A 26,683-nucleotide genomic window follows, 5' to 3' on the forward strand; every position below is an offset into this window, starting at 1 on the left:
TGGGTGATGGACATCCAGTTTTTTGCATGAAGGGCAAGGTTTCCTCCTAGGGGCACAAGCAAATGGGCAGGGCTGGGAGGTAGAGTTGAGAAGTCATTGTAAACTTTTTCCATAGGGAGGTGGCTTACCACTCCCTGTTTTAGGGGTGGAAGCACTCCATTGCTTAGATCTCTGCATACCCTGAGACTGTAGTCTGGGTGGTCTGTTTCCCCTGGGTCTTGTTTGGGAAGGCCTGGAGGTGGCTGGAAAGGACCAGTGTTTTGAAGGGCAATGCCTACTGAATCGAGGTGGTTGCACTTGTAAGAATTCTTTAACAGTTTGCATAGATTTAGCTTTTTCTTCAATCTTTTTAAGAACTTCTTCTGCTTTGGTGCCAAACAAAACATCCTTATTTAAAGGAGTGTCTAGTAATTTGGATTTGACATGATCTGGCAAGGTCTGCTCCTTCAGCCAAGCAAGTCTTCTCAGTACAGAGCCAGTGACTGCAGCCCTGAAAGATGCTTCTAGGGCATCAAAACCACACTGCAAAGTATGCTTACTAACTAGGTTTGCAGAATGCATAAGCTCTTGCAAATCTTTATTTTCTGCACAATTTGGAAATATTACAATTTTTTGTTTAATGAGATCCATAATAGGTTGCTGGTACTTCAGCATGTGAAACTGGCCATTCAATGCCCTGATAGCAAGAGTTGCAGAGGTATATACCTTCTTACCCCATCTGTCTAAAGCTCTGGAATCCCTGTCCGAAGGGGTAGGATTTTTGGCTGTAGTAACCTTAATACCGTTAGGTCCCTGGGAAATCATCTCTGGATCAGCAGTAGGGTTCTAGAAAAGAAACTTGTGGGAATCAGGTACTAGGAAGTACCTGCCAGGTTTCCTAGGGGCCGGAGATAAGGTGTCTGGAGTAAGACTGGATTCCAAGAAAACATCATCCACAACATCTAGGACAGGGGTAATAGCTAAAGGCCTGTGCTGAGGTAGCTCTAAAAATTCTCCCAGTCTCATTTTGGACTGAGGATAGTCTTGGCATTCCCAATGGAAATGCTCTCTTAAAGTATGCAAGGTTTCACCAAAAGAGAAATCCTCTGGAGGGGAGGCAGAGGTAATGGATTCCTCTGCATCTGAATCCTCATAGGCTGATAAGGGCATGTTCTGATAATCAGAAAGGTCAGAGTCATCAGACTCCTGGTCTGTAGAATCTCACGGCAACTAAATTCTGTGTCTCTTAGCAGGGGAAGGCTGGCTTCCCCTAATTGGCGTTATAAGGTCTTCAGCCATGCTAAGCATTTGTTTCTGTGGCATGGGGCCTGAGCATACGCTTTGGTCGTCAGTTTTCTAGGCGTAGTCATACTCTGGGTCTAAGAAACTTGGCAGTTTTGGCTAAAAAAGAAGTCTGTTTGATTCGAACATTGGTAGGTCGGAAAGCACCCTCAGAAGTCAGTGCCTGCACAGTGGCTCCGGACCCATCCAAGGTATAGACATCCACTGGTTCCATAGTCGAAGAAGCATCTCGCTGCATACCAGACTCTGAATGGGTCTCAGCAGAGGCCTGCAAATCCATAGAAGCGGGCATCAGGAGCTGCAAAGGCACCTCACTGAGTACTGGTGGACTGGCGACGAGCTTAACAAAGTGTCATCGGCAGTTTTGGACCTATGCGTTCTGTCTCTGTCTTTATCCTTACGTTTTTTCAGATCATCAGTAGACGGATGGCTTACCGAAGCCATTTCGGAATACAGAGATCGAGAGTGAAAGAATTTAGCAACAAAAATAGCCTGACGACGAATGGTTTGGACATTAAACAAGGCACAAAACTGACAGCAAGGGACGTCGTAGGTTGGGCCTAAAAATGTGACGCAGTAAGAATGAAAATCTCTGTGAGGTAATTGCTTTCCACAGTCAAGACAATTGTTAACTTTTTCTGACATCGGTTAGAGCAAGAAAAAGGATCCCCAATGGGGTAATTAGCTTTAGAAGACTTCAGGATTATCAACTTGAAAAATGAAAATTTCAGGTAGCGGCTGACCGTCACTTGCAAACTGCTTCTGCTTCGGGCTCCTCCTCGGCAAGAAAGACTGATGTAATGGCATCAGCTGCCTGTTTTTATACCCCTGGCGACCTGCCGTCATGGAAGAAGCGACAGCATCTGACGCAGAAATACTAAGACTCAAGTATTCGGGCCGACTGAGGGCTATCTGCAGGCAGATAACCCAAGTGTGATGATGGCAACAGTGAAACACAAAGAACATCATTTGTGTCTAAGGGCATACAAAGACCCCTCCCTGCCCTTTAACTTAGAAAGGGAGACTGATGTCGTCTTTCATAAGCAATGGGTAGCAGCTGCCCATAACTGTACCATTGAATTGGTCGAGATTTTGCTGGAGCGAGACAGAGTGAAACACAAACAACTTAAAGAATCTAGTCATGCATTATGTTGCACACTGTCATCTAGCAGTACTGCTGAGACACTGGACAAATTCTTAATGAACATTAATGATAAATTAAAAATGGTTTACCTTTATAACAGCGAAACACAGTGGTGCGATTGCTCATATTAGCGAATCGGAACCATGAAAATGAAAACAGCGACAGTTTGAAATGTTCAATAATCAACAAATCAAAAAGCAGATTAGCTGACTTTCAAACATAAATGTCGACAAAAAAAATTTAATGATGTGTAAAGAAGGGGGGGCAAGCCCCCTGCACCCCCCACACACACCCTACTTTAATATTCTAACTTTGAGATCACACTACAGTGGGAAAAGAGACCATTTTCTGATCCCCACTATAGTGCAATCTGCCCCAAATTGTCGAATATGCAATCAGCGAATGTCACTGTGCATTCGCTCATTGCACATTCGAACCTTTTTCCGTTCGGCATTTGCAAACTGCCTTTCGGACAATTGCTGGTCACCCTTGTGCAATACGCACACATGAAGGTAAACCATTAAAAACATATGAAGCAGAAATCATCAATAGAAAAAAGGGCAAGTTATTTCAGGATGTCAGGGATAATGACGAGTAATGCTTTTGCAAGCAAGAATAATCACAGGAAGACATGCAATCGTGTCAGGTTTTCAGAACCAGGAAGCAACCTAAAACCACAAGACTCCTCTTATTCAGCGTCAGAGGGACAGTATACATCATTTGAAGAGGATGAAGAGGATGAAGAGGAGAACAGAAAATTTCCATCATTGCCAGCGGCTCAGCAAACAGAACAATTTCAAAAAAATTTTCGTAATTTACAACAAAGTTATGTGGGGGACATGGCACCAAGCGATACCGGGAACAAGGCACCATGGGATTTCGTGAACATCAACCACAATGCTATAAGCGACGTAAATGGTATATCTCCCTGTTGCAATGTTTCAAGTGGCTATGTTGTGAATTTATCTGGACATTTTCTTTCTGAGACTGAATTTGCTGTGTTAAACAGAGGTTTAAAATTTATACCTGCGGTTCTTCCAAAGCTGCATGAACTGAAATGTGATATTTTTAAATTCTGCAGAAAGTTACATTTGAAATTTTTACATTTTAGAGATGTAAATAATGAGGTTAAAGAAAATGTTTAGATAGTAGCACTTCAAATGAGAGTTTCTACTCATGTGATTGTTACATTGAGTCTAATGCTTACTGTTTCTTTGATACAAGTCATGTTAAATACAATAGGACATTTATTTCACCTTTTGAAAATGAAGGTATTATACATTTCTCTGAAATGCTTAATTTTGCTGTGAATGATGAGTATTTAAAATTTAAAAAAGAAATGTATAACATTGATTACAATTTAATATTATTAGAATGGAAGTCACTGAAAGCATCAAATAACAGAAGTAATTTAATTTTTAAGCCAGATGACAAAGGCAATAAGTTGGTAATCATGTCTCACATCCAGTTTAGCTATGTGCCAGGAGCATTTGATGGACACTAATGTTTATGAAAAATTGATAACCTTATGTATGAAAATTTGTTGCACAAGGGCTATAGACAAGGCTATTATTCTGAGAAAGACATAAAAAAAGGTTTAATGTAGAACATTGTAAAATGGATTATTTCTATTGCCCTCCTAAGTTACATAAGAATCTTAGGCAGCCCCCAGGCAGACCTATAGTTTCAGGACGTAATTATTTCTTAAACAAAGTAGGATAGTTTCTTCACAGTTACTGGTTTCCCAAAGATTGCACCTTGTGTTCACATATACATGATGTGTATGATTTTCTGGAAAAAATAAGCAAAATAAGCACTATTAAGTGGAACTGTACCATGTTTTGGGTGACAATAGATGTAAAGAGTTTATATACCAGCATCCAGCACAGTTTTGGTATTGAGGCAATAAGATGCTTTTTGGGAAACAGCCCTGTTACAGAATATATTGTAGAGCTTGTCCATTTCTGTTTAACAAAAACTTTTTTTGAATTTAATAACGAGTTATACCATCAGAAACAAGGCACTGCCATGGGGCAGCCTTTGCCCCCATGTATGCCAACCTTAGTATGGGCTTGTTCGAAAGGGAACATTTATATAGAAATTATTTTTTTTTTTCAAAAACATGTTGTCAGATATTACAGATTTATTGACTACCTCATTTTTCTGGTTAAGGGAGGGAAATAATTAGTTGATGAATTTATAGCCGAGTTGCAAAATAACAGATTTGGACTAAAATTTGACAGTCTGAAAATTGGGAGTTGTGTCCTTTTTTAGATGTCATAGTAGATATTTCAGATGAGAATGTTTTAAAAAACTTCAGTCCACGGGACATTTAGTGAAGACACACAATTTTTGAATGGCGAAAGCTGTCATCCACCCCATAAAATACAAGCTATTTCATTTGGTGAATTTTTTCGCTTGTACAAGCTATACAATAAAGAGTACCTCAAACAAGAACTAGATAAAACTATAGACATGTTTAAAAATAGGGGCTATGATGTCAAGACAATACATGGTAGTTGTCAGAAATTCATATACAGAATTAATGGACATCAGAAAAGTATAATAAGAGGTAAATTCAGGATTCCTTCTCCCAATATACCATACAGTTTGACAATGTTTGCTTGTGGCAAGTGTAAGGCTTCCAGGTATGTAATAAAAACTTTTCCTAGAATAAATAATGTTTCTTTTAGAACTTGTGGCCATTTTACTTGCAATACTGAAGGTGTTATATATGCCTTGAGATGTCCTTGCAACAAATTTTATATTGGGGAAACAAAAAGGTGTTTTAAAACTAGAATGTTAGAGCATGTGAGGGATGTTGCTAATAAAAAAGCAGAGAGCTCTATAGCTAAACATTTTAGTTTGTTTCATGATGGAGAAAGTAAAGGGCTACAAGGCACTGTTTTGGAAAAATACAAATATCTAGATTTGATGTTTCTTTTATGAAGAAACAGTTACTTCTAAAAGAATCTACTTACATTTTAAAATTTGACACCCTGTCTCCAAGGGGATTAAATGAAGAATGTAATTGGAGAGTACTTCTTTAATTGTATGATTGTTTAACTGATGCATTTGTATGTGTATATATGGGAAACGTTTTTTACTTTGTGTTATACTCCTTGAAGGCTTTGGTTGAGACGTCAGAGTTTTATTAAATTTGTTGGATATACTGGTGGTTGTTTCTTTTTTGCTATAAGGAAACTTTTTATTTTGTGCATCAGTTGGTTTATTTTTTCTTTTTTGTCTATACCTGTGAGAAAATTTGCATTCCAAGATAATATGGAAAGTGCTGCCATTATAATAAGAAGTCATTATTCCCACCTATTATATACGGCAGCTTTTTAAAATGTCTAATCCCAGCATTTGTGATACATGCACCCATTAATGTTTGGCAGTTTAATTTTTTTATACTTTTTCTTTATCAATATCGGAACCTATTTCACATTTTATAAAATTTTTGGTTTTAATTTACTTCTTTTGGCTTTTTCCGGTTAGGGGTTGCCACAGCGGAACACCGCTCTGTTCATGACTGGCAGTGGATTTTTATGGTGCCGAGTTGCCAGACCGACGTCCAACCTTCAACGAAGGCATGCCCATTCACACTCGCACCTACCTGCATATCTTCAATGTCACTCGACCGTGGGGAGGACATGCAGACTCCACACAGAAGGCGCTCCAGCTGAGAATCAAACGGGAGAACCTCTTGCTGTGAGGCGACAACACTAACCGCTGCACCACCGTTGCTTCTCAAAAATTTTTTTTATAAAAAAATCAAAGCACACTCTAAGAACATCCCCATAGCTTATTAATACAAACACCTGTAATTATGTATATCTTCAAATAATGAAGTTTAACCCTCTTAATAGGAACATGTGTGCCAGACACACGCCAACACAGGCCCTAGTTAACCTGAAACTGAGGTTATCCATGCCAAGATGCATGTTATATGCTTGCACATACACTGATTGGTGTCTGTTAATTTTTTTAATCTTTATTTCCCCCTCCCCAGATGTAAAAAGTACTTGCATACTTTTCAGTAATCATTAACTTTTAGCCTTGAAGAAACCAGTGTTCTATCTTTTGTTACTCTATTATCAGCTTGCCTTCATGGTAAAGTAAGAAGAAAAAGACAAATATAGTTCTCTGCTGCACCCTAACTAAAAGACAAGATGAAACATTTATTGCCAAAGGAAATTGGTCCATTACAGTCAGTGGGCTCATATTTACTTGTTTCTGCTTAAAATGTGTTATTAGATTAAGCTGAGGGTCTTAATCTAGACATTTACCTATCCAAAAGTTAGAAAAAACATATCAACTCTACATACATTATGATCTGGGAGTTTTACACTCCATCTCCCATCTCAACAACCCAAAATTACAGCTTATTACATTAAACACACTTTTATCTAGCATTTCTTCTTTTTTTACTGTAATGCCTACATTTCTTAATACCAAAAAAGAAAGAAAGAGAAAAGGAAGAAAAAAGGCATCTGTTTACTTTAATAACTTTATCACATACAAGAACTAGAATTTATTTACTATAAAATATGCAGCTATTATGAAAGGTATCATAGAAACACTGTTAAGAAATTAAATTATAGTAATTAGTTACTTTTTTCTTCCTCGTCCCTTCCCCTCAGAGTCCTTCCAAACATTAATGCCATGAAGTGAAACACATCCTTTAATTTCCTTACAAGTTTAACAAAGTCAACAAAAGTCCACTCCTTCCAAGTATTCTTACACAGCTCTATTTCACAAATGCGATTGATACTTTGCAGTCTCACATTAATTTTCTAATTTCCATGTTACTGGTCTTCTTCCTGTTCATCTCCATCTCCCAGCTCCAGATTCCAGTTCAATTCCACAGTGCTCCCAATTCTTCTGGCCAACTCCTGTGCTTTTCTCTCTCTCCAGCATTTTCGTTTGGAACACTGGAAAGGTTTCACTAGCAAAGTCTCTCTGTGTGCTTCATTATCAGACAAATAAGAAGTACAGTCCCCTTCTGCTTCATGGGTAATTTTTTTGTTGGACAAACTTTTGCATTTCTTACTTAACCTGATCTGCATCAACAAATAGCTCTGATACTCTAGGAAAAAATACTCTGAAGACAGCTGGATACACCAGTTTGAATCTCACACCTGCCTCTCAACTTTCCCTGATTACTGGAATAAATTTAACTTTTGCCTGGTGTACAGTGAATAATCATTTTCTACAAACAGTCTATTGTCTCCAACTTTTAATATTATGCTCTTTTGCTAGAATTTTATCAAGATCAACTCTTTCTGCTAGTATGTTTGCATCTTTACTAAAAAAGGTATTGGCTGCTTTCTCATTACCATATCTGGAACATACACATGGTGTGCCCCTTCAAGTAATAGTTCATGTTATGATATACCAGCCCAGTTGCTTACTTGTAGTTTCATAAAATTAAGTCTGTTCCTTCTAGTTTCCCTGGCACAGCGGAAAATCTCAGATTTAGAAAATCTACCATTTTTTGAAGTATTTCTTCTTGAGCAGTCTTATATTCAGCCAGCCTTTTCTTCAGTTTGACCTATGATTTTTGCAGTTTTATCAGTTCGTCTGCATATCTGTTTAAAGCATCTTCCAACTGTCCAGCCTTTTGTTATTTGAGTTGATATACTTCCCCAGTGTTTAGTTTAATCAGCTCTGAGCACATTAACCTATTGTTTCTTCTAGATTACTGGAAGCCATGTCTTGCACCAAAACTAGAGCTTGAACTGCTTTTTGCTTAACAGCTGCAGGATTCTCCCAGTCACTGTTTTCTCTGCACCTTTTCTAGTTAATTTTCTTTTTAGCTCTCATTTCTTCTTTGCAGGCATCCAGGCAGTGCACATACTAGCCAGTAACTGAATTTAATTCAAGTTGAGAGTATATGTGGCTGCAGTTTCTCAGTTTCTGTTTTCACACTGGAAGAGCTAATGTGAAGCTGTTGATCAGTGTGCAGCCATCTTGAAAGTCCTCGGTCTGCTGATTCTTCTGACATCAAAATGGTTTGTACTGCTTCTGCTTAGTTGTTTTCCTGTAGGATTACATTCTTGAATAACTGCTTCAGATATGATACGGGAGGGTGAAACAACTGTTCAGTTTTGTCCTTTTTCCTTTAGTTCCTTAAAAATACTTTGGGAAAGCACCCTAAACTGATTATTCTTAAAAAGGAATAGACTGAACAGCTGGGATTTTGCATCATCATGGAAAGGATGGCAGTGCAACAAAGCATGTCTTGTTAAAACAAACCCTGAAGCAGCTGCCCTGGAGCACGCATAAACTATGCTATTCCCACATTTAAGTATGTGCCTGTCCAGTTTATCAGCAATTTTGTCAAATTTGCTAATTTTCTCTTACAAGGAAATGACTGAAATACCCCGTTACTCATTTATGTACTTAAGGATGTCCTCCTTGTAATAAACTGTATGGGTCTGACAATTTACCATTGGGATGCTCAAGGTGGCTGAGGTTTACATCTTCTTCCTGAAGTTATCCAATACCTTACTTTTTCTGTTACCAGGAAAGGAATTCAGCCTAGCCACTACCTTGGACACCCTTCCAGCCGCCAATGAAATCTGCTAATGGGTTTGCATAAACGTACTACTGTTGCTGCTATTAACTGCAGAAGCACACAGCAGGTTATGATTCTGGTATCATTGAAGTGCACTGAATGCATCCTCAAAGGCTACTATCACAGGAGGAATATAAGCCTGTCTGGGTTACTCTATCCACCACATACCTCTTTTAAGAAAATACATTTCCCTCACACCACTTTTGAAATGGTCCCTTCACGAGATACATGGCATCACCAATTTCAATTCTGATTTTCAGGTGTCATATTAGCTGGCATCTGTAAAAATGGATGTGGCCTTAACTGTGGTTGTTTTACCTCCCAAAGACTCTCACAAAAAATATAGCCGAACAGAGGAGGAGGGGACATTACTGATGATACCTCCTGTGTTTTGGGGATGGACAAATCAAACCCTCATAAGCAACAGGGAAGCAGGCCTACTTCACATAATGAGCAGGGAAATCTTGGCTTTACACAGTGGTCTATGTCAACACTGACTCCACCAACATCTTCTTAATTTTCTCAGATTTTTGTGCCTTTTTAGACCTCTTAGGAGTCTCCATAAAGCTTCCTTCTCCCTCAGCTCTATCAGAAATCAATACTTAGTTTTTTCTAGTAAAGTAAGATAAATCCAAAGACGATAGCCAGAGAGAGAGGTAACCAGTAGGCTCACAGAAATCCAGTCTTGTTAATAAAATAAATTTGAGTCTTTATTTACGTGCACAGGTAAGCGCTTTCACTAACCGCTTCTTCAGATCTTAAAAGTTTCTCTCTCCACAAACATTTGCTTATATACATGTCATGTGATCATCATTAATTAAGCAATTTACATTTTAAAACACACATCTAACTATTAACCTTTTTAAAAATGTATATTTTTAAAAGACGCTAAAGTAAAATTTCTACTTAGAAAGACTTCCACTAGTCTTTTGTACATATCTTATAAAGTACCAGCTTCTTGTTATAACAATTTAAACATCTGATGTTACATTTATTTATTTGGCACAGCACATCAACCAAACCTTCATTATTCATCTACCTTGTATTCATATAATGGTTTACCTATCAGTCGCTAACTAATTCTAGCCCTGGCATTGACGTGACAATAATGGCTTTTGTTATATATTAACAGGATAGAGTATACTTTATTTTACACCCATCTAAGCTGTTTTCCTTATGAAAACTTTTTCAATTGTGCTGCTCTTATGCTGCTATTCGATCTGTGAACTATTGCTTGCGATATTAACATCACTATAGACATTAGCAGCTCTGTAGCCGTTTAATTGTGTTATTTACATAACACGTTTAAATTAATAATTCCAAAGAAATAAGGGGTACTTTTGATGACTCTATTAATCGCTAACTCATACCAGCATAAGCACTAACATAAACAGTGTTACTTCTTATTATATACTGTCTAACTTAAGTGCATTTCTATTATGCACGTGTCTTCCTGATAGAAGCCTTTGAAAATATATTGCTGTTAAACTACTATTCCATCTGTTAACTATTGCTTACAGAATTGGCATCACAATGGACATTAATAGCTCTATAGCTAGTTGTTTACCTTGTTTCCATAACTGTTGTCCAGGTTAGTCGTTCCAGGACACCTATGTAATTGCTGTTAGTGCTCTAGATTTTCGAGACTTGTATGTGTTATATAATAGCCTTTTGGGAAGAAGAGTATCTATTCCACAAAGCCTGGTTTAAAGAACATGTACCCTTCTATCGTCAATTTGTAGACGATGTTTTCCTCCTTTGTGATGGGAGAGGAACAAAAATTACATGAGAGCATTTTAAGGATGAATGACATGACAACATGCCTGAAATTTACTTCAAATAGTTCACATACAAAAATAGAATACCTGGATGTATATGTAGAGAGAGTAATGAATACCTAAATTAACACTGGTGTATATAGGAAGAAATGTTATAAAAATGCAGTACTCCACAGACATAGCATGCATCCACAATATGTGTTCAATAATATAGTTAAAGGGCAAGCAATGAGAATCTCAAGTCTCAATGCTACAGAAGAAGGATACTGTGAAGAAATAGATTTATTTAGGAAGGCTAACCAAACGTGGATATAGAAGTAAAGACATAGAAATGGGGCTACAGGATATTAGTATGGAGAGGCTAGATAGAGCAGCACCTTACTATTCTGATAAATCAGGAGAAAAAGTTATGCGCAGTAATGAATTACAAGGACTACGACTACCTATATATTACACAACAGATAATCAACATATTATGAAAGTAATACAACAACATTGGCGTATATTAACTACAGATGAGGACATAAAAAATATAGTGGGAGAGAAACCAAGATATTTATTTAAGAATAAACCAAATCTTAAGAGAATGCTATGTCATCCTATAGAAGAACCAAGAATTAATGACCATAAAGGGACCTCACCATGTGGTGGATGTAATTACTGCATACATAAATAAAAGCAAAGAATTTATACATCCAGACACAGGCAAGATTTTCCATTTTAAAATTACAGCAAATTGTAACACCATGCACGTTGTATATTTGGCTATTTGCCAAAAGTGTTTCTCTTTCTACGTTGGTAAAACCGACAGGAAATTTCAAAATAGAATAAGGGAACACTTATATGCAATAAGGATAAAATATGAGAACAATGCACTAGCCAAACATGTACAAATGCAAGGTAATGAACATAGGTTCAAGTTTATGGTTATATATATATATATATATATATATATATATATACACCAAGGATTCGTGAAGGCAATATTAGAAATGCCACAGAAAGCAAAAAAACAAACTGGATTCTTAGACTTACAGCAGACAAGGGTAGAGGCCTTAATGAAAGGGCATCTATCAAACCCATACTTAGGAATAGAAGGGTCTCTGTTAGATGATAGCTGCAACATTTATTAAGATATTAGCAGACAAATAATTACATCTATGAAAGCAACCTCTCCCTATGATGAGAATAGCACACTCAGACTACATTAAATTATTAGAACCAATCTTGATCTTTCACTTATGCTCAGTTATACTATAATATATAATTTCATTACTGTAGCTTTATTAGAAGGAGGCTATGTATACATTATATACAATTTATTATACATATTTATAATGCTGGTTATTACTAGCCCTTCCTTCTAATTTTATAATTCATTTTAGATAAAAATAAGCGATTAGTTAAATATGGTTTTTGAATATATTTGAGTTGTTTAGGTAGTGTTTATAGACATAGATGTAATAGGGAAGAATAGTAATTATTGTAATGATTGATAAGACAATAGATTTAAACCTGTTATATAACACATACAAGTCTCGAAAATCTAGAGCACCAACAGCAATTACATAGGTGTCCTGGAACGACTAACCTGGACAACAGTTATGTAAACAAGGTAAACAACTAGCTATAGAGCTATTAATGTCTATTGTGACGCCAATTCTGTAAGCAATAGTTAACAGATGGAATAGTAGTTTAACAGCGATATATTTACAAAGGCTTCTATCAGGAAGACACGTGCATAATAGAAATGCACTTAAGTTAGACAGTATATAATAAGAAGTAACACTGTTTATGTTAGTGCTTATGCTGGTATGAGTTAAAGATTAATAGAGTCATCAAAAGTACCCCTTATTTCTTTGGAATTATTAATTTAAACATGTGTTATGTAAATAACACAATTAAATGGCTACAGAGCTGCTAATGTCTATAGTGATGTTAATATCGCAAGCAATAGTTCACAGATCGAATAGCAGCATAAGAGCAGCACAACTGAAAAAGTTTTCATAAGGAAAACAGCTTAGATGGGTGTAAAATAAAGTATACTCTATCCTGTTAATATGTAACAAAAGCCATTATTGTCATGTCAATGCCAGGGCTAAAATTAGTTAGCGACTGATAGGTAAACCATTATATGAATACAAGGTAGATGAATAATGAAGGTTTGGTTGATGTGCTGTGCCAAATAAATAAATGTAACATCAGATGTTTAAACTGTTATAACAAGAAGCTGGTACTTTATAAGATATGTACAAAAGACTAGTGGAAGTCTTTCTATGTAGGAATTTTACTTTAGCGTCTTTTAAAAATATACATTTTTAAAAAGGTTACTAGATGTGTGTTTTTAAAATGTAAATTACTTAATTAATGATGATCACATGACAGGTACATAAGCAAATGTTTGTGGAGAGAGAAACTTTTAAGGTTTGAAGAAGCGGTTAGTGAAAGCACTTACCTGTGCACGTAAATAAAGACTCAAATTTATTTTATTAACAAGACTGGATTTCTGTGAGCCTACTGGTTACCTCTCTCTGGCTATCGTCTTTGGATTTATCTTAACTTTACTCGCAAAACAGTAGAGAGGTATTTGCTCTTGTGGGAGTGCTTGTTACTTTTTTGCTCGCTTATACTTAGTTTTTTCTGATTTCTTAAAATACTCACCAGCTAACACAAGCAATTTGCACTGTTCTACAAATGCTATAAGATTGTAAGACAGACTTAAAACAGTTTTCATAAAAGTTGCACAATGTTCACATAAATCTACATTATGATCCCCCAAAAAATTACACATTTTAAATGGTAATCTTTAGTGGGAATCTGCCTTCTAAAGGAACATTTGTTCATTTGATTTTCCTGTGGACATCAACAGATAGAAAAAGACATCCTAAAGTCAACATAAAACATACTGCATAGTATAACAGTCACAAACAGTAAAACAGATAGTAGATTGTAATTACCACTGACGAATCTTGAAATGGAAGAGAATGATGTACTGGCAAAATGAAAGAAGAATCTAACCACTTTAAGCGGCAAAAAATAATTAAAGATGGTGCAAGTTAAACTTTTACAACCAGGCTTCCTGATAAAAGCCTTGGTAAGAGGTTAACTAAACACTCTAAGGATGTCCCAAAAGCCTGATGTCGGCATGTGGCTTAATCCCATTACTTTCATGGCCATCTTGCAACAGTGATCCTTACAATGAACACCAGAATATATTTCTTTCCAAGTGCTCATTATCACAAATTTTATTCTCTTTCTTGTACATTTAGTGCTGCTTTAGTGAACAATTTTCAGATAAAAGATGTGACTCACAGAAAAATGAAAACCAAATATTCTAATTCAAAGTTGCAGCATATCAGACAACAAATTCTCTTATACTAGGTTATTATAAAATTAATAACTCAAACTGCATTGCTGCTATTTCTTTACAAAGTTTTAAAGCAGATGAGTTACAGCAAGACACCTTTTAAGTCATCTGTAAATATCACAGAGATGCTAAAACAAGTTTGTAGCAAAAATTACCAATTGCAGCTTTGCCCCATATGTGCACTTTAAGTTCTCTTGGCTCGTTCAATGCTACAAGCTTCTTGAATACGTTAAGATTTCTTTCACGCTTTTGCTCTAAGACTTTCTTTTCAATCTTGTCTTCCTCCTCCCATGGATTCCATTCTTCTTTTTCTGATTTTGAGGATTGGAAGTCCCCTTGCTGTTCTTCAAGTTTTAAAGAAAGTGTAATACCTATAAAACAAAATAGCTATTAAATGTACATCAGTATAGAGATCAAGCCACCTGCATACACTTCACTTTTAATAATGGGATTTACTGTCAAAGCTTCTGAAACTACTTACTGATAAATTATGTAGCAATGAAAAAGTTTTAATGTACATCTCAAAACTAGCATATACAGATTTTTCTACATTCATATAAAAAGAGGCATCAGTGGCTCTGAATGAAATGTAAACATTCTGGAAATAATTTCGATCACTGGAAATCATGGCAAACACTGCAGAACTGTCAGTGGTTTACAATATCTGCATTCAGAAACTAAACTTATCTTCCTCTGTATTACAGGGCAACAGTGAAATAAAGTGCAAGCAAATAATGCCATGTAAAGGGAAAGTACTACCAACTAAGCTTGCTGCTTGTTAACCCTGGTAAGAATAGGGTCAGAACAAGGAAAAAGTACAGTTGTGTACACCTACCATAAATGTAGATGTTCGAGTGCATTCACTGTTGCAGTCATCACATTTGGGTCATCTCTGCCAGGGTAGCCCTCGGCCGGCCCGAATACCAGAGGCTTGGTATTTCTGCATCGGTTACTGTCGCTTCAGGACTGACGTCAGTAGTATAAAGTAAGGCAGCCGATGCCATTACATCAGTTTTTCTTGCCCTAACCTGTCAGGAGCCCCCAAGTAGGAGCCAGGTTCTGGTGGAAGAACTCTACCAGTAGAAAGTAAATACCAATATGTCCTTTGCAAGGAAAGAGAAGAAAAAAAGGGGGCTGGAGGGAGGGAAACCAGCATTGCAACAGTGAATACACTCGAACATCTACATTTATGGTAAGTGTACACAGCTGTACTATGTTCTTTGTGTTTCACTGTTGCAGTCATCACATTTGGGTTGATTCCCAAAGCTGAGGAAATGGGTGGAGGCAGTCAAGGAAACTAGGGGCTGGCTAGGATGCCCTTCAAGACTGCAGAGGCAAACCCTGCCCTGGATTTGGAGAAGAGAGGCAGGTGGTAATGTTTGGTAAAGGTGTGAACAGATGTTCAGGTGGCAGCCTCCAGGATGTCCTTGGTGGGGACTCTTCTAAGGAAAGCTGCAGAGGTGGAGGCTGCTCTGGTGGAGTGAGCCCCTTGGGGAGATGCTTTCCATGTTGTTTGTAGCAGAAATGGATGCAGTGTGCTATCCATTTGGAAATGGTTTGCTTGAAGATGGCTTTGCCATCTGCCCCTGTAGCAAAGCTAACCAGCAATTTATCACACTTTCTGAAGGATTTAGTCCTGTCTAGATAGAATCTGAGCTGTCTGTGCACATCCAGGGAGTGCAGGATCCTTTCCCCCCCCTGTTCTGGGGATTAGGAAAAAAGGTGGGCAAATGAATGGATTGGTTGAGAGCCACACTGGACACCACCTTGGGCATGAAGTATGGGTTAGTCCTGAGGGGTATCCTGTCAGCATGGAAGATGATGAAGGGTTCCACAGCCATGAGTGCTTGCAGCTCGGAGACTCTTCTGGTTGAAGTGATGACCAGAAGGAAAGCTGTCTTCCAGGAGAGAAATGTTAGCTCTGCCGAAGAAGCTGGTTTGAAGGAGGGCATGGTGAGCTTTTCCAACACAAAGTTAAGGTCCCAAGCTGGGGTTGGTGCTCTTCTGGGTGGCCTCAAGTTGCTAGCCCCTCTTAGGAACTTGTTTGATGAAAGGGTGTGAGAAAAGGGGTTGCTCAGTTGGAAAATGAGCAGAGACAGCAGAGGCATGAATTTTTATAGAGGAAAAAGAGAGGCCACTGTGTAGCAGGTCAGCTAAGTAATCCAGGATTAGAGGGAGGGAGGGCTGTGCCGTATTGGCTCCCTTAGCCTGATTCCAGGTGCAGAACTTTTTCCATTTGTCAGCATAAGACTTTTTAGTGCTAGGGCATCTGGCCTCATGTATAACATCTAGAACCTGTTTACTGAGGTTGGCAGATTGATCAGGGGTTAGGGAATAAGCCAAGCTGCCAAACTGAGTGTCTGGATTTGAGGATACATGAATTCCCCTTCCCTCTGGGTCAGGAGGTTTTGAATCTGAGGAAGATGCCATGGTGGCAGTGGGGACAGGCTGCGCAGCAAGGGGTACCAGTATTGGTGAGGCCAGTCTGGAGCTATAAGAACTGTCCTTGTTTTTTCCTCCTTTATTTTGAGCAGTACCCTGGGGATGAGAGGTAGTGGAGGAAAGGCACAGACAGATAGATTGACCCAAGGGAAGGACAGGGCATCCACTTTACAAGTGATGCTCCCTGGTGCAGAATTTGCTGAGCTGATGGTTGGTGTGGGAGGCAGAGAGGTCTACATTCGGGGTGCCCCACTTCTGAGTTATTAGGGTGAAGGTTCTTCTGTTGAACTGCCACTCGTGTGGGTCCAGAAGATTTCTGCTTAAGTTGTCTGCCAGAGAGTTGAGAGAACCTGGTAGGAATTGTGCTAACAGGTGGAGTTGCATGGAAGAGGCTGTGTGCCAAAGGGTCATGGCCAGCCTGCATAGAGGGTAGGGGTGAGTCCCTCCCTGCTTGTTGATATACCACATCACAGCGGTGTTGTCTGTTTTGATCAGGAGAGCCCCAGGGGAGAGAAGGGGCCTGAAAGCTAACAAGGCATGCTGGACAGCCATCATCTCTTTTTGGTTGATGTACAGATGGATTTGCTGTGGGCTGCATTGGCCCTGTATGCACCTGCCGTCCAGGTGTGCACCCCAGGCATAGTCTGATGTATCTGTGGTGAGGGTCTGGGCAGTGGGGGGTGGTGAGAAAGGTAGTCCCTTGTTGTGGGAGCATGCTCTTGCCCACCAAAGAAAATCTTTTCTGAGGCAAGGTATTATGGGTATAAGAGTGTCCAGGTCTTGAGAGTGTTGACACCAAAGGCTTTTTAGGCACCATTACAGTTCCCTCATATGCAGTCTGGCATATGGAATGAGTGGTATGCAAGATGCCATGAACCACAGAGCTTGCAGCATTTTCCTTGCAGCTAGATGGGGTCTGGTGGCTAGTTGAGAGAAGTAGGCTGTCAGGAAAGTTTGATTTTCTGGTGTAAGGAATGCCATCTGGGATGCTGTGTCCAGGTTTGCTCCCAGGAATATAATTCTTTGGGTAGGCACCTGTTTGGATTTCTTTTCATTGATTGTGTACCCTAGGGAGGTTAGTAGGGACTTTACAAAGGCCAGGTGCTTGAGCAGCTTTTTCTGGCTGTCTGCCTGAATTAGGCAGTCATCTAAGTATGGGTAAATCAGGATCTTCCTTTGTTTGTAAAAGGCAATGGCCAGACCAGACATTTTGTGAAAATTCTGGGAACAGTAGATAAGCCAAAGGGAAGTGCAGAGAACTGAAAGTGCCGAGATCCTGCCATGAAACGGAGATATTTCCTGCATGACTCCCTGACAGGAATGTGGAGGTAGGCCTCTTTTAGATTTAGGGTGGCTAGCCAAGCATCATTGGAGAGCATGGGTAGCAGCTGCTGGAGGATGAGCATTTTGAATTTTGGGTTCACCAGGAAGGTGTTTAGAATGGATATGTCAAAAATGGGGCACCAGGTGCCCTCTTTTCTGGGTACCAGAAAAAGTCTGGAGTAGAAACCTTGGCCTTTCTGTTCTGCAGGAATGTGCTCTACTGCCCTCATTGAGAGCAGGGAAATGATTTGCTTTTGCACCTCTGCCCACTTGGTTGGAGGTAGATCTGGGAACCCTTTTCGAGTTGCAAGGATGTCGAAAGAAAATCTGTATCCCTGGGACACAATGTTGAGAACCCAGTAGTCATTGATAATGGTGGCCCAGGTGCTTGTGTGAAAGTAAAGTTTTCCTCCTAGGGGTAATTGAAGGTGGGCAGAGGGAGGGTGTGGGGGAGGAGAGTCATTGTGAGTTCTTACCATTTGAGGGTGGCTTAGAACTCCTTGGTTTTGAAGTGGAGGTAGTCCACTGCTTAGATCTCTGCATTCCCTGTGGCTGCTGTCTGGGGAGTCAGGTTCCCCGGGGTCTGGGCTGAACTGGCCTAGTGGGAGCAGGAAAGGACCGGTGCTTGGTGGGACAATGCCTGCTGAACCTGGGTGGCTGGACCTGTAAGAAATCCTTAACTGTCTGCATAGATTCGGCTTTTTCCACAATCTTCTTTAAGACCTCTTTTGCCTTAGTGCCAAATAATTTGTCTTTGTGCAAGGTGGCATCCAACAATTTAGATTTGACATGGTCTGGCAGAGGCAGTTCCTTAAGCCATGCATGCCTTCTAAGGACAGATCCGGTGACTGCTGCCCTGCAAAAAGCTTCTAGGGTGTCAAAACCACAGTGCAAGGTGTGTTTAGTTACTGACCTGCAGAATGCATTAACTCTTGTAACTCTTCAGATTCTGCACAAGCAGGAAAGGAAGACATTCTGTTTGAGGAGTTCCAGGGTATGTTGCTGAAAATGTAGCATATGGAACTGACAATTTAGTGCTCTGATAGCAAGAGTAGCTGAGGTGTATACTTTTTTACACCATCTGTCTAGTGCTCGGGAATCCCTATTGGAGGGGTTGAGATTCTTAGCAGAGGTTGCCTTAATCCCTTTAGGCCCTTGAGAAATTACCTCAGGGTTAGCAGTAGGATTTTTAAAAAGAAATTTGTGTGAGTCAGGGACTCTGTAGTACCTGTCTGGTTTTCTGGGTGCAGGAGGAAGGCTGTCAGGAGTCAAGCTGGATTCCAGGAAAACATCCTCCACAACAGCCAGAACTGGGGGGATGGCCAAGGGTCTGTGCTGTGGAAGATCTAAGAATTTCCTGAGTCTGTTTTTAGACTGAGGGTAGTCCTGACTCTCCCATTGGAAATTCTCCCTTAAGGTATGAAGGGTTTCCCCAAAGGAAAACTCCTCTGGGGGAGAGGCTGAAGGGATGGAATCCTCCGCATCAGAATCCTCATAAGTAGAGAGTGGTTGCATGTCTTCATATTCAGATGCATCAAGAGTCATCTGACACTTGCTTAGAGAAAACTACAAGAGACAGATCTCTTTTCCTTTAGAGAAGGTAGCTTGATTTCCCCAGATCAGCACGATAAGGTCTTCCGCCATTTTAATCATTTGAGACTGAGGTAAAGAAGCAGGTGCCTGAGTTTGGGTCGTCGGTTTCTTGGATGAGGTTCATCCCCTGGGCTTTTGAAACTCAGTCATTTTTGAAAGAACAGTAGTCGCAAAAGAAAATGTCGGTTTGTGGCGAGAATCGGTAGTGCGAAGGACTTCCTCGGAAGCTGGTGCCTGCTCAGAGGCTCTGGACCCAATCCAAGGTATAGACGGCCACAGGATCCTTAGTTAAAGAAGTTTTGCGGCATACTGGACTCCGAAAGGATCTCGGTAGCGGCCTGTGAATCCACAGAAGCAGGCATCAGGGGCTGCGAAAGTGCCTCACTGAGGACCGGAGAACTGACGACTAGCTTAATGGGATTGTCGTCAGTAGGTCTGGACCTGTGTGGTCTGTCTCTGTCTTTATCTTTATGTTTTTTCGGAAGATCTGCTGACAGATGGCTTACCGAAGCCATATCGGAGTTCGAGGACTGTAAGCGAAAATATCTAGCTACAATAATGGCCCAATGACAGATAGTTCTGGCGTTGAACAAAGCACAGAAGCGACAGTGGAGAACGTCATGGTCTGGGCCTAAACAAGTGACGCAGTACGAATGAAAGTCTCGGTGTGGTATTTGCTTTCCATAGGCGAGACAATTGTTATCTTTATCTGACATCGGTAAGTGCAAGAAAAAAGGATCCCCAACAGACTTCAGCTTCAATTCAGTAGATGAAACTCAAGTAGCGGCCGACCGGCACTTGTGTGAACTGCTTCTGCTTTGGTCTCCACGGTAAGAAAGACTGAGGTAATGGCGTCAGCTGCCTTACTTTATACTACTGACGACCTGACATCAGTCCTGAAGCGACAGCAACCGAAGCAGAAATACTAAGCCTCTGGTATTCGGGCCAGCCTAGGGCTACCCTGGCAGGGATAACCCAAATGTGATGACTGCAACAGTGAAACACGAAGAACATCTACCCATACCTTTCTTGGTTTTATCACCAATATTTCTGGAACCTAAAGTCTTGTGAAATAACATGGTCAACAAAGTGTGTGTAAGCAAAAATAAATACAGACAGCTGTGTAGGAATACAAACTAATAACTTGGCTATAAAACTCAGGGACATGGCCTACACTGCATAAAAATGCAGAGAAAAGTCCAGTTTCTAATTAAAGGAATAAAGGAAAAGAAGAGCTGCAAAACTGATTTTACTATGCATCATGCAGGCAATTGGTACAAAGCATATATGCAAATCAGCATATGAATAAGTATCATACTGCAACTCAGTGCCTTGTTCTCAGCTGTACAGTATTTGGCAGAAAATACCATTTTTCAGCCTTCATTCTAAGCCATTCATGAAACACTGTCTGGTGACTTTTATTTCATTATTTCCTTACTGAGCTAGCAAAGAGGGTGAGTTGTGCACTGCTGAGATAGAGCCATGAGACAAAAACACAAGAGATCTGACGTTACAGTGGAATTTGTAACTTTGCACAAGCACAGAGTTCCAATTTCCATTTCTATCATTGATTCAATCTGCCTCTGGTACCTGAGGCAGCCTGAATGAAAAGATGTATGAACACAGGTTCACAGCTGCGTGCTTTTTTTATTAGTTTTTATTTATTTTTTTAACAGTACTATGTATGCCACTGCCATCCAGTCTGTTGATGGCAAGTGTTTTGGTTTAGACAAGAGTTTGTGTGTATGTGTGCACACGCACATGCATGTGCACATTTTCACGAAGGAGATGGGACGGGACATTCCTAGTGGAGACTGGCTGAAATGAAAGAAAAACAAGAGGGTTACGCCAAGTGGTGGAATAGCTTGCTGAGGATGCATGGCACAGGAAGGAACAAATACTAAAAGTAATTACTGATATTTGCACACTCCTGTTGACAGGGGTTCAGTTGCTTGATACCATGAAAAAGAGATCTCCACAGCAGGTGTAGCATGAAAGGATTTGTAAGACTATGTGATACAAATGACAGAAAACTTAATTAGTACATTGTAATCTACATACATTGCTGCTTGATTATCTGCCACTTTACAATTTTTGAAACGTGGCAGTTACAATGTATATTCCGAGCAGCTGAAGTTATATTCGATTGACTCCCTTTCAGATCAGTGAAATCAGGAGGCTGCCATCATGATCAGCAAAGCCAGCAGAGCCCTGCAGAATTAGCCAATCCCCAAGACATTTTGAATTGGACTGTGTATTAACTTCTTAAATCTTTATAACCGGACAGGAACCTGTACACAACATTTTAAGAGGAATCAATATGGATTCTTCTGCTTGAGTGATTGCCTCTGAGTCCTCCATCTTTATGTAAGCATATGAGTTACAAAAAAATCAGTCCCCACTCACAATGAACATAACTAGACTGCTGGTGACAATGTGCATCCTTTAATCTCTAGAAATGACTAAGTACACTTTTTTAAAGTTAAGCATTAAGCAAGAAAACTGAAAATACAACTTGCTTTTTGCCCTAGATTCATTGCCTATTGTGTTTGCAGATGTCAAAGTCAACCAACATACAACACCTGTATATTTACACATTTGCAACTTTTGAACCATATAGCCTTGGCAATGCCCCAGGATTTGTCTGGACTGTGTATCAGCCAGTAGAAGATATGGTAGGAGAAAAGGAGGTAGAAATGAATAGCACACAGTATTATGATAAGTAACCAAAGGACACTTTACCGAATGAAAAAAAACACACAGTCACTGGAAGGGGTATTTTTCTTTACCATTTATTGTGACTCAAATAAAAGAGTAATAAAAAAATAAAATAAATATACAGCAGCACAAAACGGTTTTACTGATCTAGGTGCCTTAGTCAAAAAGACCTTCAATGGGTCTTTAAAGGACTGTTTGACTTGAGCACTAAACCACTTTATTGATGGTTTCTCCTTACCCCTAAAGTTAAGTTGCCCAAGGTTGATTATTTCAGTTGCAACAGCATGCACAACCTGCATGGAGCTTTGGGGGCCCACCACACAAAGAAGCACTGCATTACATGCACTTTACACTTTTTTTTTCTCAATCAAAAATACTTGACTGAGTAAAGAAGAACTTAGGAGTGTCAACTGTATACAATGCAGGTCTGATTCCACAACCAGCTTCTTATTGGCAGATGAAAAATATGTCGGTATGTGACAAAATGCTAAAGTAAAATATGGTAGTAGAGTCACCAGAGATTCACAGCAACAGCAGAAGACACAGCATATGACACTGTACTGACAATATAAAATTATGTTGGCCAACAGGTTACCAGGAAAATGCTTTTAATCTCAAAAGTACAAAGCACAACGAAAAAGTTGAGGTAAAAAACACACCTTTATCAAACACAAAGCTTTCAGGTACAAGACCCTTTCTCAATGATAGACCTAAAGCTTTGTGTTTGATAAAGGTGTGTTTTTTACCTCAACTTTTTCGTTGTGCTTTGTACCTTTGACTCTGCTGCAGTATATACTTGGTGTTCCTTTAATCTCAAAAGTGAAATGTGATTTGTACTTAAAGTATGTTTTGGTGTATTTATGTGCATTTTTTGTCTTTACAGCCCTACATTTTATCTTTCTTTGTAGCAGTTTGATCAGGAAGCACTGATGTTTACACACGGAACTTCCGCAAACTAATTTCATGTACTCACACCTTTTATGAGTTACACTAGGGACTGTATAGCAACAGTCTTGCAATACATGCAGGTGAAAGAGCAATGGATGACGAAACCCGTTTTAAAAGTAATACTCCATAATGAGCTGCAAACTAACTGAGTTTTCAGATGCTTTTTCAGCAACACTTGTAACATTCTAAAATGAACCACATTAGTACGTAATCAGTGAGTTAAAAGTCTTTATCAGATATTTAATTACTTAACAAATACTTGCAAGGTAATGGTAGTCTTAAGTCTTAAATGTCTGGTATTTGTTAAGAAAAAACATGCTGGCTATGCCCTTGTAACTCTCCCCTCTAACTCTCTTCCACCCCACAAACTACCTTTGATTACAGCAAGCTCTGATACTTCCATACCTATCTACTTATTATATGGCAGTAACCTCTTATTGTAACAATTGTTAATATCTGCTATGACTTCATGGATAGAACAGACGCTAGTTATCTACTGAATGTACTATGTTCCTCTGTAGCTATGTTTGTAATATTTTAATTGCTAGGATTCTTCATCTGTAACTATGTCTGTAATATTTTAATTTGTGGAGATTTTTCTCCCCGGGCCTCCGATGAAAATGGACCTGCATCCAGTCGGACATTCCCGGTCAACAAATGTAAATAAATAAATAATAATAAATAAAAATATCAAATTTTACTGAAATTAATAGGGTGTGACGAAATTCCAAGTAGTGCCTTTGAATTAAATTTTTTTTAAAAGTTTGAACACTATTCCTTCCAGCCACTTCATCACCAGTCCCCTACCATTCCCAAGACCCAACTTCACCAGAGCTATGGACTGCATTAGAGACTAGTATGTTGAGGGAGCAAGAGTGAGACTGCATGTAAGCTGTGTGAGACAAGATTTGTGTACTTTGATGTCTGACTGTCCACTAACCATGGAAATGAGAGATACAAAGAAACAAAAAAAATAATAACTATCAAGAAAAGACAAGTTATCATCTAAAAGTGACAGTGATCCAAGCAAAGTATGTCTGCGGAAAACTAGAGAGCTATGACTCCTGTTAAAAAGGTACAGCCTGTAATGCTTCATAGTTACAACAGTCACTGTCTTTGTATAAGTAGGAGTACCTGCAAACGTCATTATTGTTCTACATTTTTTTAAACAATGCTTGTGTGAGTGCCGTTATAAAATTCATAGTGAATTAGTTATGCCATGCATTATCACAGTACGTGTGATGTGGGTTTACTATCAAAAGATTGTAATTTACTTACACGACAGGCAAATATCCAACATTTAGATGTGCGACAAACATAATGTTAATGTTTCAAACTTTGACAGCTTAAATGTGTGAAAACAAGGTAGTTTCACCTTTAAGAACATCACACACATAACACTGTGTATTTAAACAGACAATAAAAGCATTACGTGTTCTAGGAAGCTGCTATGGTGATATTTACTAGCCACACACATAAATATTCAATACCTGGTCGTACCCTTTGTTTAGGATAACACTTGAAATTACATAACAGAAATGATGTGTTGTAAAACACATGTGTATTGAATTGTGTTTTGCTTAGGTAACTCATTGTGCAATGAATTCTACAGAAAGCCATGATACCATTCCCAGTAAACTGGGTTATATATATATTATAACACAAACACAAAAAGGCAAAAAGATGCTAAATGTTGATGGTTATCAGTACTATCTGGAAAGGACTAGAGATACTAAGAATTACTGGTGTTGCACTAGAAAAGGGAAAGATAGGCGTAAGGGGCATTGTGTAACTGAAACAGTGTGTGATGGGGAGAGGCTGTTAAAAACAAATGGACACTTCCATGGTCCCAATATTGTAAACTTTGAAGAGGCACAGGTTCGCACTACTATTAAGAGACATGCAGTATCAACCAGTGAAGACCCATGTAGAATTATATCTGAAGTTATGGCCACAACGTCTACAGACATTGTGACATGTTTACCCAATACAGATGCATTAAAAAGTACAGTTTTGTACCTACCATAAATGTAGATGTTCGAGGATTCCCTTGCTGCAGTCCTGACTATTGGGTATAGTCCGCGTCCCAGTCGGCCCGAATACCAGAGTATAAGCCTGGCGCGTGTCATGGCGCCTTAGACTGACGCCAGTACGCCAGGGTACTAATGCCCATGACCGACGTCATTTCCTCAGTCTTTTCTTGCCCCAGATGTCAGAAGACCCAAAAAGACAAGTCCCAAAAACAACCTGCACCAATAAACATGTACAATATATACAGTAATATATATACAAAAAATATAAGCATGTAAAGGCACCTACACAACCACCCTGAAACACAGAGGGAAGGAGGGAGGAGTAGGGACTGGTCAGCAAGGGAATCCTCGAACATCTACATTTATGGTAGGTACAAAACTGTACTATGTTCTTCGTCTTCCCTTGCTGCAGTCCTGACTATTGGGTAGAATCCCAAAGCAGAGGTAAGGAGGCTGGCAAATTATAAAGTAGCAGGAGCTGACAACATGCCTTGTAAAACAGCTGTGGCAAAACCAGCTCTAGACTTAGAGTATATAGGCAGGTGATAATGCCTAGAGAAAGTATGCACTGAACTCCAAGTAGCTGCTTCCAGAATATCCTTAGTTGCCACCCCTTAGAAATGCTGTTGAAGTGGCAGTAGCCCTAGTGGAATGAGGCCTAATCCCGGCTGGAACCTCTTTGCCATGATGGGAATAACAAAATGCAATGCAAAAGCCAATCCACCTAGAAATAGTTTGTTTTGACACAGGTTTGCCCTGTGAACTTAAAGCAAAAGAAACAAGTAACTGTTGAGACTGCCTAAAATCTTTAGTCCTGCTCAAATAATAACGCATTGCCTGTGTACATCTAAAGTGTGCAAAATCTTTTCCCCTTTATTTTGAGGATCTGCAAAGAACGAGGCAAATGAATAGTTTGGTTTAAAGCCACACTAGAAACCACCTTAGGCATAAAGGAAGGATTAGTACGTAATGATACCCTGTCCTTATGGAAAGTCAAAAAGGGCTCTACTGCCATAAGGGCCTGCAACTCAGACACCCTTCTTGCAGAAGTAATAGCCAACAGAAAAGCAGTCTTCCATGACAAATATTTCAATTCAGCAGTAGCTGCCGCTCAAAAGGTTGTAGAGTAAGTTTTTCCAACACAAAATTGAGATCCCAAGCAGGAGTAGGAGCTCTAATTGGGGGTCTTATATTCTTTGCCCCTCTAAGAAACTGCTTGAACAAAGGATGCGAAAACAAAGGTGGGTCACAATCATAGTGAGCTGAAATTGCTGCAGCATGAATCTTTATGGAAGAGAAAGACAAACCTTTGTCCAATAACTCAGTAAGATATTGAAGAGCCACACTCAAATTAGGCTCTGAAACCTCCAAATTCTTTGCTGTACACCAAAATAAAAATCTCTTCCATTTTTCTGACACTCCTAGTACTAGGCCTTCTAGCTTCCATAATCACATTTAAAACTTGTTGAGGAAGCT

At 39.3% G+C, this 26,683-nt stretch overlaps 1 protein-coding gene across 1 annotated transcript in view; it reads right to left on the bottom strand.

Moving 5' to 3' along the window:
- Positions 1-26,683, bottom strand: part of RXYLT1 (ribitol xylosyltransferase 1) — an 899,852-nt gene that overhangs the window by 606,070 nt on the left and 267,099 nt on the right. The window contains exon 2 of the mRNA XM_044088313.1: positions 14,306-14,521. Within this exon, the coding sequence (XP_043944248.1) occupies positions 14,306-14,521 (216 nt within the window). The remainder of the gene's footprint in view (positions 1-14,305; positions 14,522-26,683) is intronic.

Source organism: Protopterus annectens, chromosome 11.part0 (genome assembly GCF_019279795.1).
Source record: "Protopterus annectens isolate FY-2018-M chromosome 11.part0, PAN1.0, whole genome shotgun sequence".
NCBI classification, from domain to species: domain Eukaryota; kingdom Metazoa; phylum Chordata; order Ceratodontiformes; family Protopteridae; genus Protopterus; species Protopterus annectens.